The sequence below is a fragment of the Microtus oregoni genome, unplaced genomic scaffold (assembly GCF_018167655.1).
Source record: "Microtus oregoni isolate MIOR12 unplaced genomic scaffold, Mior012 000022F_ref0000154, whole genome shotgun sequence".
Taxonomy (NCBI): domain Eukaryota; kingdom Metazoa; phylum Chordata; class Mammalia; order Rodentia; family Cricetidae; genus Microtus; species Microtus oregoni.
Window position 1 is genome coordinate 9,871,484 of NW_024543081.1, and position 16,338 is coordinate 9,887,821.

At 52.4% G+C, this 16,338-nt stretch overlaps 1 protein-coding gene across 3 annotated transcripts in view; it reads left to right on the forward strand.

The window, feature by feature from the left end:
- Positions 1 to 16,338, forward strand: part of Scube1 (signal peptide, CUB domain and EGF like domain containing 1) — a 120,713-nt gene that overhangs the window by 67,789 nt on the left and 36,586 nt on the right. For 2 of the 3 annotated variants that reach the window (XM_041672240.1, XM_041672242.1), the window contains exons 5-7: positions 1,603 to 1,728; positions 6,103 to 6,219; positions 8,641 to 8,730. In XM_041672240.1, coding sequence (XP_041528174.1) covers positions 1,603 to 1,728; positions 6,103 to 6,219; positions 8,641 to 8,730 — 333 coding nt within the window. The remainder of the gene's footprint in view (positions 1 to 1,602; positions 1,729 to 6,102; positions 6,220 to 8,640; positions 8,731 to 16,338) is intronic. The other variant, XM_041672241.1, reaches the window with a different exon arrangement.

Genomic DNA, 16,338 nt, shown 5'->3' on the forward strand with positions numbered 1-16,338 from the left:
CTCTCCTGAAGTCACCTCTGAAGAGTGCTCTTCCAGCCAGGACCCATCGGGGAGCTGCCTCCCTCAGATCTGCAGGAACAGTAACAGGTCCTGTCAACAGAATGCATGCCAAGCACCTGGCATCTTCCTGGCTGTGGCTTCAGGGAATATCTAAGCCTAATCCTCAAGGCTGAGGGTCTCATGCTTGTTTACAGGTGAGGTTCAGAGAAGCCAAACAATGGTCTCCAAGGCACACAGCTCATGGGGAGCCAGATTCATGACCATGCCTGCTTGACTTCTCAGGAGTTTTGTGAATAAAGCTGCATGCCAGGGTGCCGGGGTACCAGGGTGGGCTCATATAGGCTCGGGAGCAACCCTGGTTACTGGTAGCCAGCTGAGGTGTTTATACAGAAATACACTGTGGCCACAGGTCAGCTTCCTCCCAGTGACTATTGGACAGCGGTCATCACACCTCTGTCCCTGCTGTCAGGCTCAGGTGGTGTTGGAAATTGAGGAAGGGAGGGGGTGGAGCATCCATCCGTGCATTGGGTGCCTTGTCTGTCTGTCATGAGTCAGCTGGTGCAGATGCCCTGCACTGGTATGGCAGCTTGGCTTGAATTAATGAGCAAATCAAAGTTGTGGGGGAAGAAGAGCATGATAAGGTGAGGCCAGGTGCTGGGCAAAACACAGCCTTTGTTCATTGCTTTCTGTGAATTAACTTTAGACCGCCTTCTCTTTCTTTTCTGTTTTGTGGTGCTGGGGAGGACCCCATGACTGCCAGCATGCTAGCCGAAGTCCACTGAGTCACACCGCCAGCCCAAGACATTTCTGGTCTCTTATATATAATTGCCATAGGTCTATCCTTTTAAACATGTCCTGTGTTAGTGAGGGCCCATGTACAGCACACAGGGTCACAGTTACACTCTCTTCCCCTAGGACAAGGATTAAGTGTGGCCTCTGAGGAAGATAGGCTATCTCACGTGGTCACCACCTCAGGGTTTCTCCCAGACAGCTTCACTTGCCGCGCTCTCTCAGATGGAGGTGACATCAGGTCCCAAAGCTGGTGTGTAGCAAGCACACAGTGGCTCTGCTCTTTGATCTGCCTGTGGCCTCTTGATGGACTTGTGACCTACAGCCTCTCACTTGACCCCCTGACCTCATAAATTCTGGAAACTCCTCACAAATCACCCAGAAGATAAACATCAACCGGGGTCATCAGGAGGAGGTTCAAGCCACTCCAGGCAAACAGGGAGGAAATAGAGTTTACTAAGTGGATACAAAAGTGTCCTGGAGCCATTGGAGTCTAAGGAGAGCATCCAAATGACCTTGACTGAAGGCAATGCTGCACAGATAACCTTCAATATCAGGCAGGAATTGTGCCTGTGTTGTTTATACTGTACCTTCAGGGCACGGGCACTGTGGCAGAATGCACCTGTGCATACATGCACACACACACACACACACACACACGTGTACACGGGAGCAGTACGTGCAATAGCTGACTAAACACACCCACCACTGGACTGGGCTGCTTTACTGGTCATCTCTCCACAGCCTGAGGTTCTCTTCTCTCTTCCACTGTCACTGGCCTCCAACCCCTGTCTTTTCTGTCTCTCTTCCCAGAGGGGATGAACTGCATGAACAAAGACCATGGCTGTGCCCACATCTGCCGGGAGACGCCCAAAGGTGGGGTAGCCTGTGACTGCAGGCCCGGCTTTGACCTTGCCCAAAACCAGAAGGACTGCACACGTAGGTAGATGGGAGGCAAATGGGTCAGACACCCCCATGCGTCTCCTACCATTGCTTTGTGGAGGGTCTGTCCAGGGTGCTGGACGTTGGGCAGGGAGGCACTCGGTCCCTGGGGCCAGGGGAGGACAGGTCTGCTGAGGGGATTGGGGAAGCTGGAGGGGTGGCTCATGACCTCCCAGCTTGGGGATTTCTGTACCTGGCATGACACCGTCAACACAGCCCTAGGCACTGGCTCGGACCATCTGTAGAGCCCTGAACACAAACTCCCCTGTGGGGATTGGGGGCTACAGCTCAGAGGCCTAAAAGCTCCACTTTCTCTATCAGCCTGAGACGCCCTGGGTGATAGAAGAGTATAAAGAGGCATAGGAGAATGAGTGGGAAGGAAGGGGTGGAAGGGAAGGAGTGGACCCCGTGCTGACATTATTCCAGGTCAGAACCCAGGGTGAGGATATAGTTCACTTGCCTGGCATCAAGCCCTGAGTTCCATCCCAGCACTGCCTAGACTAGGTGTGGTGGTCCACACCTATAATTATAGCACTTGAGAGTTTGAGACAGAAGGAGGAGTTCAAAGCCAACCTCAGCTGTGCAGACAGTTTGAGGTCAGCCTGCGCTACAATGAGACCCTGTCTCAAAAAAAAAAAAAAGAAAAAGAAAAATTAAAAAGCTGAACTCAGTGACCTCCTTAGGACTAATTACAAACCATGAGCCCCATATCTGGTCTGATGAAGGCAGCAGGCCAGAGGTACCTTTTCAAGGAGATCTGCCCCAGTATTCACCATAGTGTGGGTATGGGGACAGGGTTTCCCTGTCTGTGTCCTGGAACTTTCTCTGTAGACCAGGCTGGCCTGGAAATCACAGAGATCTATCTGTCTCTGCCTCCCAAGTGCTAAGATTAAAGGTGTGGGCCATCACAGCCATCCCCAATCCAACCTCTTATCGTGGGCATCCAGTCCATGAGTAGGAATGAAATTGGGAAAAGAAAACAGAACTTAAGACATGCAAGGGCTTCCAGAGCATCAAACCCAACACACCCTGCCAACCGCTTTGTGGGAAGGCAATGGGATGCAGGCTGCATTTTGTTTGTTCTGAGTCTGCCAAGAGCTGAAGGAACTGCAGTCAATACTTCCAACACAGCTGAGCCATGGCTTCATCAGCCTTGCACTGTGGTGTAGAGGACATGCCGGAGGAGTCTGCTTCTGTCTCTTGAAGAATGTGTGCCTGCCTGTCTGAGCTTCTGTGGTGGTTGACTGACTCCATGATAAGGACCTCAGCTTTCCTCTCTTCCTCCATTCTCGACAGAAGACAGCTGGCCCACCATCCCAGCCACTGTGACTCTCTCAGCTCATCTTCCCTGAACAGTTACCAAAGCCTTGGAGACCCATGAGCCCCTGCTATTGTTCCTATCCCCAGGGACTCATGCTCCAACCCTCTGTGCTATCTGCCCATCTCTCAAAGCGGAGGCACTTTCCTCATCCTGGTGTTCTGTGAACTTTTCCCAGGGCAATGTGAACAAGTGCCTACTCACCCTAGATGGTGACAGACCAGAGTCTGATTCCACCCAAGTCCAACTGGAGGAACCAATGAGTTTCCTGGGCTTATTTATGAAGCATGAACAACCTCAAAGCAGCCCTACCACCAGAAAGTCTCATGCCAGTGTGAATGATGCCTTCACCACAGCTGTAGACAGGATCTCCCACCCCATCAGTTAACCTTACACAGCCTGTGCATTCTATCACTGCCTTGGACCACATCTGGGGCAGAATTGCATACATCTGTCAGGATGAAGATGAAAATTGCTGTTGTGTTTGAGAATAACATTCTACAACATCTGGCTATGGTCAGGATGTGGGCCAGTCTTTCTCACTACTGCTGGGTCTTTCCCATGGAATGATAAAGGCATGCATATTGGCTGTCACCAAGGCAGGACAGAGGTCCTAGGCTGGACCCACAGGCAGATTCTTCCAACTTCAGAGAAAACACTTGCTAACTGACCACTTTCAGAGCAATTGGAGCTGACTATACCTCTCCCAGCTCTCATGCTGAGCAAGGACAGGAGCAGGCACAGGCTGCAGGCAAGAATGGCCTCCAAAGACTTGCTCCATGCAGACACTAGAGAGAGGGCTGCCAGTGACCTCGCTGGACCAGTTTACCCTTATAACCCATCTGGGACTAGTGTCACACAGGGAGGTTTGCCCACAAAACTCTGGGTGTCTAGCTTGGCTGGAAGGACATGGGACAAGCCAGAGTCTGTGGAAAGCAAAGACCCCTGCCCTTGTCACCACAGGGTCAAAGGGCTAAGCCCAGACTAGGGACATTTGCTGGTCCCTGGATCCATAGCCCTACCCTCCCTGACAAGGTACTGAAAGCCTAATTCTAGGTCCTAGGCCAAGGAGTGGGCAAAAACCCTAAGGGTTCCCTGGTGGTGGCACTCAGGAGGTCTGGCTTTGGTTTCTTCTATGTTTTGAGAGGCATGGTTAAAGATGGTTTGGAAGATCAAATCCCCAGATCCCATGTAAGCCTAGACACAGTAGTGTGTGTCTGTCTGTCATTCTGGTGTTTCTGTAGTGAGGTGGGAGGTGGAGACAGGAGAATGCCTGAAAACTCACAGGTCAACTAGCCTGCTGTACACAGCGGCAAACAAGAAGAGACCCCTGCCTCAAAGAAGATGAGGACCAGTGCAAAGGATAGGGGAGACCTGAATGGACCCCCCAAACTCACTTGTATTCAAGAACCTTGGACGCTAGAGTTGATCAGGAGCCCAGGCTAGTCCAGCAACCTCTAGACTGGTGGGGAGAGGCTGCAGGGCTCCACCCCCCAATCCCTTGTCCCATCAGAATCTAGAGCCCTTTCCAGGAGTGAGGCTATTCCTTTATCCATCTTGGTCTTCCCAAAGCCCAGCATGCAGAGAATAGGAGGAACTCTTGCTGCCTTTTCCCAAAATTCCCTGTGCCCACTCTGAAGAGGAGTCTCCATAACCAAAAAAAAAAAATGCCCAGAAGGGGATTGACCCATCCATCCCTGGGACCTATGCAGACCCCGATCCTGAGCCCTGGGCTTCTATCCCCAAGAAGGAACACTGCACTGGGGAACACCAGCTTTCTGCCTATCACCACCATCCCTAAGTAAGGAAAGAACAGACTTCATGGAGGAGAGCCTGTGGCCATCTAGCTTCCCTGGAAGTTGGGTCAAGAAGAGGACGCTGAGAAGCCCTGGCTGCTGAAGGCAGTATGTGAGATGCCAGATAGACACCCTCCCCGTCCAGCCACTGTCATCCTATACTCTCCTCCAGTGATTTCTCTCCCTTTCCAGCTGTCTGAATGGATCTGCTTAGTAGGGCATGATTAATGCAAACTCTCAGATCTGGAATTCGGTGCTCCTCAAACCAGGTCTGGACTCAGAATGACTTTCCTAAGTCAATAATGTGTGTAGGTAGAGGATGGACAACCATCAAGGGCTCCATGAAGACATGCTGTCCAGGCACTCAGGTGACATCTCTTGGCCACCAGCTCATGGCATGATAAAGTGGAGTCTCCAAGGGCCCCTCCGAGAGAGCTGGCTCAGATCCTCATCGTCTCTGGCAGTCTCCCTCCCCTATACAGTGGCAGTGGACCATCTTTATGTAAATAAACCTGCACATCATTTGCCTGCTTCAGACTGGCTTCCCCTTGCTCAGTCCCTTTCCCATGGGTGCAGGTTGCTGCTGCTTCTATGGAGGAGCATCTGGGCTTGAAGGGTCCTAGATCCTCCAGCCATAGACAGCACCAATCACACAGCGTAGGTTTTTCTCAGCATACACCACAGGTGATATTAACTTGCTTAAGTTCTGTCTATCTGGGGATTGCTGGTCTCCACAGTGCTGTGAGGGAACAGAGCTGAGATTGCTCACATCTAGGACCCACAGAGTAGGATCTATGGGAACATCCCTCCACCTGTGCCGAGACACAGACGGGAGATCCAGCTGTGCAAGAGCTAAGACTATAAATGTCTCTTTGAACCGTGGCTGCTATCTCTCCCACAATGTCTTGGTGTGAAAAGGCATGTGTCCCAGTGGGACTAATGGGGTTAAAGTGTCTTGCATGTGTGTCTAGCCTCTCCCTCGCCCTCCATTCTCTTCATGCGTTAGCTGTGTGAATCTCAGAGTCCGCTCTTGGGCCCACCTCTTGAGACTGGCATTTCTATCTGGCACCCTGGAGGGGCTCAAGGATAGAGATGCAAGTCTGCTTCCCTCAGTCCTCAAAGGACTGTCCCCTGGTCACCTCAGGCTCTCGCTTTCCCCCACCCGCCCCACCCCAAAAAATAACCAATTCCAGTAAACTAACCGTTTCTGTTGTTGTTCTGTTTATACACACGTGTGTACACTTTGGGACTAACTAGTAACCTGTAACTATGGAAACGGAGGCTGTCAACACAGCTGCGAGGACACAGACACAGGCCCCATGTGTGGCTGCCACCAGAAGTACGCCCTACATGCGGACGGTCGGACATGCATTGGTAAGTAGGTACTGCCACTGCCATACTGCCCCTGGAAGTACCCTGTGTGGTCCCCCTGTCTTGGGGGAACAGAAGGGAGAGAAGAAGAGGAGTCACCTACAAGGCCGATGGGGCTGGCAGGCATCCCAAGGGGAGCTTCTGTGAGAATTTGCCCTGGGTCCCTCAGTACCCTGGGACAATGTTCCCTAGGTTTGGGTCTCCCCAGTGGGATTGCTTCTTGTCCTCAAACTCAACACAGGGGATTGTCTGCAGCAGTGTGTTTGAGCTTGGGGACATTGTCTATCCCCCAAAGCCTGGTATTTTCTAATGTGAAAAACTCTTAGCAGCCTCGCTAAGTCTGTGTGAGCACTGTTCGCAGTCATGTATAAACTGAGTGTCCTAGCACGTGGCTCACCGTGAGGGTGGAGGTGTGCACCCTGCGTGGGGCGTGCGTGCTTGGGACTGCTTCTCATTCTGGGATGGCGGGCTCACCCTAGGACTTCCTCACCCACCTGAGGTCCCTTCTCCCTCGGCAATGCTTCTGTCCCATCACCTGCTTGCTCCATGGAACCATGATTGGAACTCAGCCGCCTCCTCCTTCCAGGCCCACGTTCCCAAGGGCAGCTTGAACATTTGTAGTTATTTTATGCAATAATTACTAATATGTTTTTTTTTCTTCTGTTCAAAAACAACAGCAAGATTTTTTTTTAATTAAGAAAAAGGAATTTCAGAGTTTGGGGCCAAGGGTTTACTTGCTAGGACCCAAAATGAGTTGGTGGGATCACACTCGATATTTCTTTGAAAAGGTCCCATTTCTTATGATCAACTTAGAGGGGGATTCAGAGGGGCTTTTGAGTGACAGAAAGGTGTTGGGTGAAGCCATGTACGCACACGCGTCCCAAAGCTGCTCTCTTTCCCCATCCCCTGTCGCTGCTCCTTGGTGTCTTGGAAAGCTGGGTGCTAGGCCACTCAGGGATCCCAGGCCATCCCCTGTGTAGTCGGGGCTGTCCTGCTGCCTGTGGTGGCTCTCCCCAGCTCTGTGTGGCCTCTTCTCTCGGACAGCCATTTTTTTTTATTTCATTTTACCTCATTCCCGCTGCTTCTCTTGTGATGGTCCCTGATTGCCTGTCTTGTCTGATAACTGACATTCGTTAATCATTTTTCAGAGCCAAAAGCCAAAACCAAACCAATCACCAAAAATAAAAAATAAATTAAAAAAAATTAAAAGCCAAACCAGGTCTCAGACCAGTGTCTCTATTGCAGCCTGATCCCATCTAGAACTTTCTGTCCTCTGACCTCTCTCCCTTCACTGTCCTGCCCAGAGCTCCTTTGAGCCACCCTGGCCTCCCCTCTGTCTTGTCTGTTCAAGTCTCCCATGTCCAGTCGAGCCTGCTCTGCAGCCGCTGGACGAGCACAGACAACAGCCGGGCATATGAACTCTAGCCCAGATCTAACCCTTATTGTCTGTGTCCTCCTCACTCCGTCCTTTCTCATCTTATTTTTATTTTTTAACGTCTGCTGCATGTGACAGTCCCTGCTTGGATCTCTTTCCCCGATCCCGTATTTCCTGTTAGTCCCCTCTTGTTAGAAACTAGCCCCCTACCCAGCTCCAGCCACTGTGGACTCAACTCCTAGCCAGGATGAGAAACCTCCGGTCCTGCTTTCCTTCCTGTCACCGATCCCAGCAAAGCGTCTTGGCAAAGCTCCGTGCCCAGTGGCTGGAGGCTCCCCGGCTGGCCCGAGCCGTTTCCCTTCCGCACGCTCCCACAACAACTGACCCTTCTCTGCAGTCCCCTGTTGAGCACTTGAATGCTTAGCTCTGGTCCTCTAGACAAGCAGGCAACCAGTGCTGCCCAGATCCCCTGGATTTTCTGTCTGTCCAATGGGATCCAGTGTTCTCTGTGTATGTATGTGTACGTTTCTCTGTGAGTTTTTGTTCTTAATTTTGCATGAGTGGCAGCATCCTTGTAACAGGGCATCTGCCGTCCCAGGTATATCCATCACCAGACCTCGCAAACCTATCCCTTTGTCCTGTTGCTTTGTCCTGCACCTGCTCGAGCCTCAGGGACCTGTAACCGCTTCTCTCTGTGAGCCCATGGCATGCTCTCCACTTCTGCGTCCTCCACACAGGCTTCCTGCTGGCCTTAGCCACATACCCTGCTTGGCTGCACACAGACCCTGCATCCCCACTGTGTCCAGGTCGTGTTGTGGCCACCTTTCTCGTCTGCATGCCATCCCTCCCACCCTTGCTTCCTCTTTGCTTCGCCCTGAGCACACCCGCCTGAAAGTTCCTGGGATTAGCCCTTGGCGAGGGCACCGTGCTGGCCCGGCATGCTGTGTTGGCTTTGTGTGCGCCACGCCAAGAGGCTGACTGTCTTGGGCCGCGGGAAGTGGGCTCTCATTAACCACCGGCTCCGTGTTTGTCCCTTACTTGTGTTCTAGAGAAGGATGAGGCTGCAATTGAGCGCTCTCAGTTCAATGCCACGTCAGTAGCTGATGTGGACAAGCGGGTGAAACGGCGGCTCCTCATGGGTAACACTTTTCTTCCACTTCCTTTGTTCTCCTTGCCCTTTTGGGTGTGTGGGTGAGTGCGAATGAGTGCTGGCCTGGGGGGTGCTGGTGTGCGGTCTTGTGTGTGTGTGTACATGCCAGCTTTGGGGAGTGATGTGTGACGGTGTGGATGCCGGTGGGGAGGTATACCGCTGTGTGAGCCTGCGTGTGTGCTAGCATGTGTGTGTGTGTGAGCATGATGATGTACGTCCGTGCGGTATGGGGGCTCCGTGTGTTGTATGCGAATATGGGGAGCTCTACTGCAGAAGGGAACTCATTATTTTCCTTTTTAAATTTTTTTGCCCTCCATCAAACACATTTATTTCTTTGTATATTATAGCAAAGAACCCAGTACCCATATATGGTACCCTGAGTGCAGGAGCCTCCTCCACTTACTCAGAAACCAACTTGTACATTAGGCTCCCAGGGTCAGAATGCCACATAGACTCAGTGGCCATTGGGACTCTGGCGGGAGGGGATTATCTGTGCAGCATGGCCCTCTGACCTTACTCTTGGAGTATCAGGGGAGGCTGGCAGGGCCGCTGCTAGACAAGCCCAAGGAGAAAGGGAAGGGAAGGAGGAGTATCAATTACAGAGTATAGATAAGACAGGGCTCTGCCTCTGCATCCCCTCCTTTTCCTGCCCATCAGTGGGGCCCCCAGTTCTGGTTTGCTAGCCTGTAGCCTGTACCAGCTGACGGCCCCTTCTGAGCATAGCTACAGCCACCAGGGTGTCACAAGCTGCTCAGAGGCACTGCCAGGCTCATCTAAGCCTTGGTAAGCGTACGATTGCGTAGAAGAGTCCCTAGTTCTCAGAGGGGTACACTGAGACTCCCTCATTACCCTGCATCTCTGAGCACTGTGAGGGATCATGGCCAGGGGGCTGGAGGTTGGAGCCTGACGGTCTTGGGGAGGTCTTCTTATGTGGAGGCCCCAGCTGGAAAGCACATGAATTCCCAGGAATTCTCTCCGAAATAGGCCCCTGTGAAGGGAGTTAGGGTACCCTAGGACTCTAGCCCCCAGCTGGTCGCCAACCCCCAGTGAGGCAGGACAGCTCCCAGGTGATGTTAATAGATGCAAGACCTGGAGAATAGCAGAGGTGACTGTCCCTGTTTTGTTTCATGCTTATCAGGGCACACCTGCACATCAGAGCCAGGCCATGTGTGGAAGGCCAGATAGTCAGGAAGGGGAAGAAGAATTGAGTCAAATGTTAGCCTCAGAGAGAGTGTGCCAGCATACTGTCCTGGGAGAGTCTAAATCTGGAGGTGGCTTGGTCCCTCTAGGGTCCCAAGATGAGAGGGAGGGAGGACAGGACAAAGGACAGCATCTGGCAATAGAAGAGGAGTATTAGGGACAGGAAATTTCATGACAGGCCAGATCGTGGGCCACGTGACTGCTTAGATTGTGTCTCTGACCCCAGACCTGACCAGTTCTCCTCCAGAGGACCAAGATGAGGATGTGATGTGAGAGAAGATGGGGCCAAGGCCCTGAGTATTCAAAGTTCACTGGAACCAAGGGCACCCATTCCGTTGTCACATAGCTGTCAAGATGACCTCACAGGTTTCTTCAAGTCCTGAAGCCATTGTGGATGGGGTCTTTTGGGGGAGTGAGAAAGTTGGAAGCAGGGGGTGCACCCCTCAGGAAGCAATGGTGAGGGAGTGGCTCTCCCCACCCCACACTTCCTACCTTGCCTCCCTCTGGTTTTCTGTGCTCATCTGGAGCAGGCTGATTCTCAGGCCAGGAGAACCTCCTTTCCCTGTGGGTGCCCAGCACCGTAAATCCCTGTGGCATTCTCATCATGAGCTCCACAATGGAGGTGCAGGCTTGAGACCACACCTCTGACTCTAGCTATTAGAACCAGGAACTCTTCAAGAGAGATTCCATGCTCTGACCATAGAGGCCACATCCCTTAGATGCCTACAAGTCCATTATCAACCTCACAGTTGTGAGCCAGAGCCAGGGAACGCACAAAAGTCCAGTAGACACAATACAGAGAGAGGCTTACAGCCCCTGGCACTTGTCAGTCTCCAATCCTCTCAGCTCCTTCTGGGGACCTACCTACTCTTTGCCTGAACTGTGTGATTTTTGACTACAAGGGTCCCTGTTTAGAGCCTAGAAGTGAGCCAGTCTTGACTCAAGCCTGCAGCATCATTAATGAAAAGATGTTGGTAGCTTCTCAGGCTGAGAACCCCACTTCTGGGAACACCAGGCAAGGCAGGGATGGTCAGCTGACCCTGGTGAAAAGCATGTAGTTGAGGGAAGCCACAATGCTCATTTAGGACAGAAGTGGCTCTGTTCCTGGTGGGACAGCAGGGTGCTACCCCATTGGTTGAGGGAGAGGAGGAAGCTATCCTTATCCTTCTGGAGGGAGTGGGGAGAGATCCTTCAAGAGACCCAAGAGGAACTAGATTCCATTCAGACCAAACAGTCTAAGGAGGCCTCCCAGCACAGGGCCTTTAACACGGTCCTGTCAGCCAAGGCCTTCTTGCCACATGGGTTCTGAGTTATACTAGGTGATCCAGCCAAAGCTGAGAGGACCCTCTGTTAAGACAGAGTCCACAGCGGTTCTCTCGTTGACCCAGCCCAGGGCCTTCCCCATGTCCTCATTCACACCCCTACTCTGCCGCAACTATGTGTCCCTTCTCTGCCTAACTGCCCACAGAACTCTAGAAACCGGACACCATTGAAAAGGATCAGGTGACCAAGCTCCACCCAGCCACCAGACAGAGCCTACACGTGGCTGGTCATTTGGGTCCCTCTCTAAGGCATGAGTCCCTCCTTTATTTGGTCATACATACATCTGGCCCTGATAGGAGTTAAGTGAATGGCTGTTAAACAGAGTGGGCAAAGGTGTAGGGTCCTGGCAGGGTTTACCAATGGAAAAAGAAGAAACCTTCTGGCTGACCCCAGGTAGAGAAACTGGAGCTTGTAATGTGGGAGCCACACAAAGCCACAGAAGCAGCACTTTTGGACTTGGTGACCAAGCCTGACTGGAGGACCCTTGGCTGTCTAACAGCATGCTGAGGAATAGCATCGCTGAGGAGTGAGCCTCACAGAGAGAAGGCAACTCTGCCTTAGGTCCTCTTCTCCCATGTCCCATGTCCCACCCATCATAGTGGAGCCGGGCACTTCGACAATCAGATGTTCCTAGGCCTCAATCCTTCCAGGGATTTTTCTGTCCTGGGCCTGTGCCCGCTTCTCATTGCCCTGCCACAGTTCTCTCCCTAAAGGTTCAGCCTCCTCCTCCCTGATTCTCATCCCACTGATGCTTAACTGTAGGCACAACCATCTTCCCTGGCACAACTTGTACCTCTTTCCCCAGCTCCTTGCCCCCTCAGAATCTGACCTGTGTGCCCCCCAAACCTTCTGAAGTATGACCTCAGAGCCCTCTGCCATTAACCACATTGCCCATCTCGGACTCCTGATGTACTCTCTGTATATCTGCATGCCACAAATGGAAGGTTCCAGAAAAAGAAGCACAGCCCTCCTTCACCCCAATCTAGTGAGCCTGAATGTAGAAACAGAAAACCCATGAGGCTCTTTCCTCCCAGCCTACCTAGAAGCTGTCGTCTCCCTATGAGAAGGGCGTGGCCTGTACCCCTAGCTACAGCTCCCCTTCTGCTTTTAACCAAGAGCCCAGGAATGGAGTGTGCAGGCCAGAGCGGGCAGGCAGTTTCTCAAGTTTTTCTCAAGCAGGGTTCTGAGACTGACTTGGGCAAAGTCACAAGGGTGAGGGCAGGGAAGGGCTTCATGTTGGGCCTCCAAGACGGAGCTTGTTGCTAAGGACGTGTGTCTGTTTTTACAGCGTGGAGCCCCGTGGTTAGACAGAAGTCCAGCCACACAGCAGGGCTCCTCATTCAAATTCTTTCTGGCCCAACTTCTACAGTCTGCTATGGCTGCCATCTCACATCCCTGAGCTTCACTTTCCCTTGTGATTGGGCTGGGGTGAGGGCTGTGTCCCCCAGAGGAACTTGGAGGAGCTTGAAGAAGCCCTGTGGCCCTGTGTGTAGCCCAGAGCAAATACTCAGTTACAGGCCTTTCTATCTTCTCAGAGTTTCCACTTGGTCAGGTCTGCGGAAGGTAGGCACAGTGGTGAGGAGAGAGACCCAGGGCCTTGCCTGGCCTTGGTCAGCTCTTACTGCTAGGCTGGTGGAACTAACCCGAGAAAGCATGGGGTTACCAAAGATCAGCCAGGAACCCAATCTGAACCCTTCCGGGAAGGTGATCAACCCCAGGGGCTCACAGGCTGGGAGAGCGAGCATAAGCTGCCTTGCATAGAGGTTTGCGTGTCCAACACCAAACCCAGCCAGGGTTTAGCCCAGGGATCATTTTCCCGGAGCAACCACTAACAACTAAACCAGGGCTTTCCCTCTGTGGAGCTACCTCTTGGCTAACCACAGGTATCCAGTGGCACACACAGTTCCTCTACTCAGGCACTGTGGCCTGTTCACTTGTACATGTTCAGGCAAGGGCACGCTCAGTGAGTGTTAGCTGCTGCTGTTCGGACTCCTCACAGAACTGCTGGGTCACACCCAGCCAGAGGATAGCCCCGCATAGACAAAGGGCTCGCACCCAGATACTCACCAACTGTATAACCTGGAAGAGCAGATCCTGATGTTCACCAGCTGTGTGACCTGCCTGGGTTCTTCCCTGAGCCGTGCATATGAACAGACACATTGTTGCCCCTCCCCCACCTTCCCTTCCGGGGGGGGCACTGACTGGGGGACTCTAGAGAAAGGCTTCCTGGGAACATCCTCTGTCTCTCCCGGAACCTGAACCTCACAGCTAGGGAAAGAGAGCAGGAAGACAGGGACAAGCTTGCGCCCTGAGGTCACTGTTCCTGCCTCCTGACCCTTAGGAAAAGCCTCCATTGTCCTTCCTTATAGATAAGGATTCAGTATAGACAAAGAGTCTGTCCTCCTGCAGGCTGCAGTATGTCAGGTCCTGAGTTGTCCTCTGGCTCCTTCCAGTTCTTTCTGCAGACCTGTAGGGCCCCTATCCCCAAGGTGGGTTCTGCCTTCCCAACAACCATGTGAGCATCCTAACCCTTTCAGATGCATGCCGCTCTTCCCTGGCACTCCCACAATCCCTAGAGTCAAGAATACAGTCCCTCTAATAGGAGTTTGTCTCGCTAGGGTCTGAAGAATGGGACTTGCACAGCCAGGCCACCATCAGCAAGAGCCTCACGGCCCTCACCACCACCAGGCTGTTAGGAAGTGAGTCCAGGGAGCACTATAACTGCCTCTGAGGTCTGTTGGACCCTTGAGCAATATGGCTGCAGGGGCCTGCTGGCCTCAGTCCTGAGCAGTACCGGTGCTAAATGGGCAGTCTTCTCTCCTGCTTCCCCTGAGGACATAGTCCTAGCCTTTCCAAACTCCCCGTTTCATTGCACGGAGTCTTTCCCTGTGCCTTGCCCCACCCATGTGCTGCTCCCTGCTAAGTGACAGGACGGCATGCGAGACCTTGTTCATTAAGCCCAGCACAGTGACAGATCCAAAGCTGCCCACATGATACCAATGACAGCTGAACTTGAGATGTCCCAAGTGGAGACAGAAGAGAAGAGATCAGAGTGATGGGAGCTGAGGAGGGGAGGGTCAGAGGTCAGTCAATAGGTAGATGGAGAAGGTCAGTGGCTGACTCCTTCACAGCTGCTTCAGCCAGTTCTAGAGGCCGAAAGGCAGATGGGCCCACCCTGACTGAGGCCTATACAGATGCCACCAGGGCTTGAGGCAGCTCCCTACCAGGGCCATGTCTTCAAGGGACAAGGCAGATGCTAGGTTTGGGGCCCTCAGTGAGGCCATGCACATACAAATGGGAACAGCATTCTAGAGAGAGGAGTCAGGTCTCTGCCGAAAAGCCCCCAATTTGCAGGAGCAAAGTCTGGCATACTGGCCAGTGGGCTGTGCCCAGCTCTTTTGTTAAGCTGTCACAGTGCTCTGCCCAGCTGCCTCATCTTTGGGTCCAAACCTTGGGTCACTCCCATTATCCCAGCTTCATCCCTGCTCCCCTTTGCCAGGACTGACACAGGGTAGGTAGGCTTCATTTCCCATGCTCCGTGTTACTTCTCCAAGTTCCTGCTTGCTAATCCCATCATTAACCAGGAGCCAACCCCACCATGCTGGGCCTGTGCTGATCACTGAGCAAAAGGGCTACCCAGGTATGGCTCTTCCTGGAGCCGTATGGTGGATGAGGGAACAGCCAAGCATACTGTCATCTTGATGGCCGGCTTCTGAAAATTTGGGACTGTGGGCTTCTGAGTCCCAGTGGCTTCATTGGCTTGACCAAAGGGGCTACCCAGAGAAAATCAAGGTCTTAGCCCTGTGCCATCTCCCCTAGGAAGCAGCTGACTCCTGTGTAGGTCAGTTGTCTCTGTGGCTCCTCCCTCATTGCCAAAGAACTGTCTTTTTGGCCTCTACACTACCCACCAGATTGGGGTGTCTATGAGACCAGGGTTGGGTTCTAAGCACATCTTCCCAGCTAAGAGTCACTCAGAAAGGGTTATTTTTATTATTTATTTCTATTTTATGTGCATTGGTGTTTTGCTTACATGTATGCCTGTATCAGAGTGCCGGATCCCCTGGAACCAGAGTCACAAACAGTTGTGAGCTGCCATGTGGGTGCTGGGAATTGAACCCAGGTTCTCTGGAAGAGCAGCCAGTGCTCTTAATGTCTGAGCCATCCCTCTGACCTCTCAAGAAAGGATTAGTACATGATTCAGCCATGGACAGGGGATCCCGGACTCCACTGCCGAGGGTCTGAAACTTGGCACCAAGAGTGAAGCGGTCACAATTATAGACCGGCCTATCAAGCACTGGTGCCTCCGGCCCTTGTTTCTAGGCCATTCAAACACCACATGGTAAATAGTCCATCTCTGAGCAGATAAGGACCCAGTCTCTGTGTGCAAAGGGGCTTCCCATGCTTACATGGTCCATGGGCACATGGAACCAGTCTGACTGCCCAGCTCAAGCTGATCCTCACTTGGGTAAGACTGTCCTTCAGGGAACATGCTGATCAATGGTGGTGCCAGCCTGCAGAGCCTGCACAGGAGATGCTCCCAGACAGCAGGTCTTCTGCCTGTGCCTCCTCCTAACAGAATCATGGCACCATGGGTACAGACTTCCACCTGCCTCGGGCCATCACCCTGCTTCCTCACTGAGACACCCTGGGAACCCATCATCAAAGCCCCACTCCTGGACTAGTCCTGTTCACTTGTCCTGATGGCTCATGCTGTGTGAGCATGCCAGCTCCTTCGGTGGTTACATGATCTGGAAATCTTATATCATTTTTTAACACAGGCCCCCTCATTATTTCTCACTGAGCCACAAGTGAGGCAGCCGTTCCCACCCGAACAAACTCCTTCTTGGAGCCTTAGTTCTGTCTGCAAAAGGGACAGGTTTGTTTTCGTTTGTTTGTTTGTTTGTTTGTTTTGAACTGTTGTGCGCTCTTCTGAGGGTAGTGGATGAGAGAGGGTGCCTCTGGAAGGTGGGTAGTTCTTTTACAGGAGAGATGGGAGATGGAAGAGCCATGTAGTTGTTTTCAGCTGGAGATGGAGCCAGGGCACAGAGAGAGATGGAACTCACAGGATCACAAA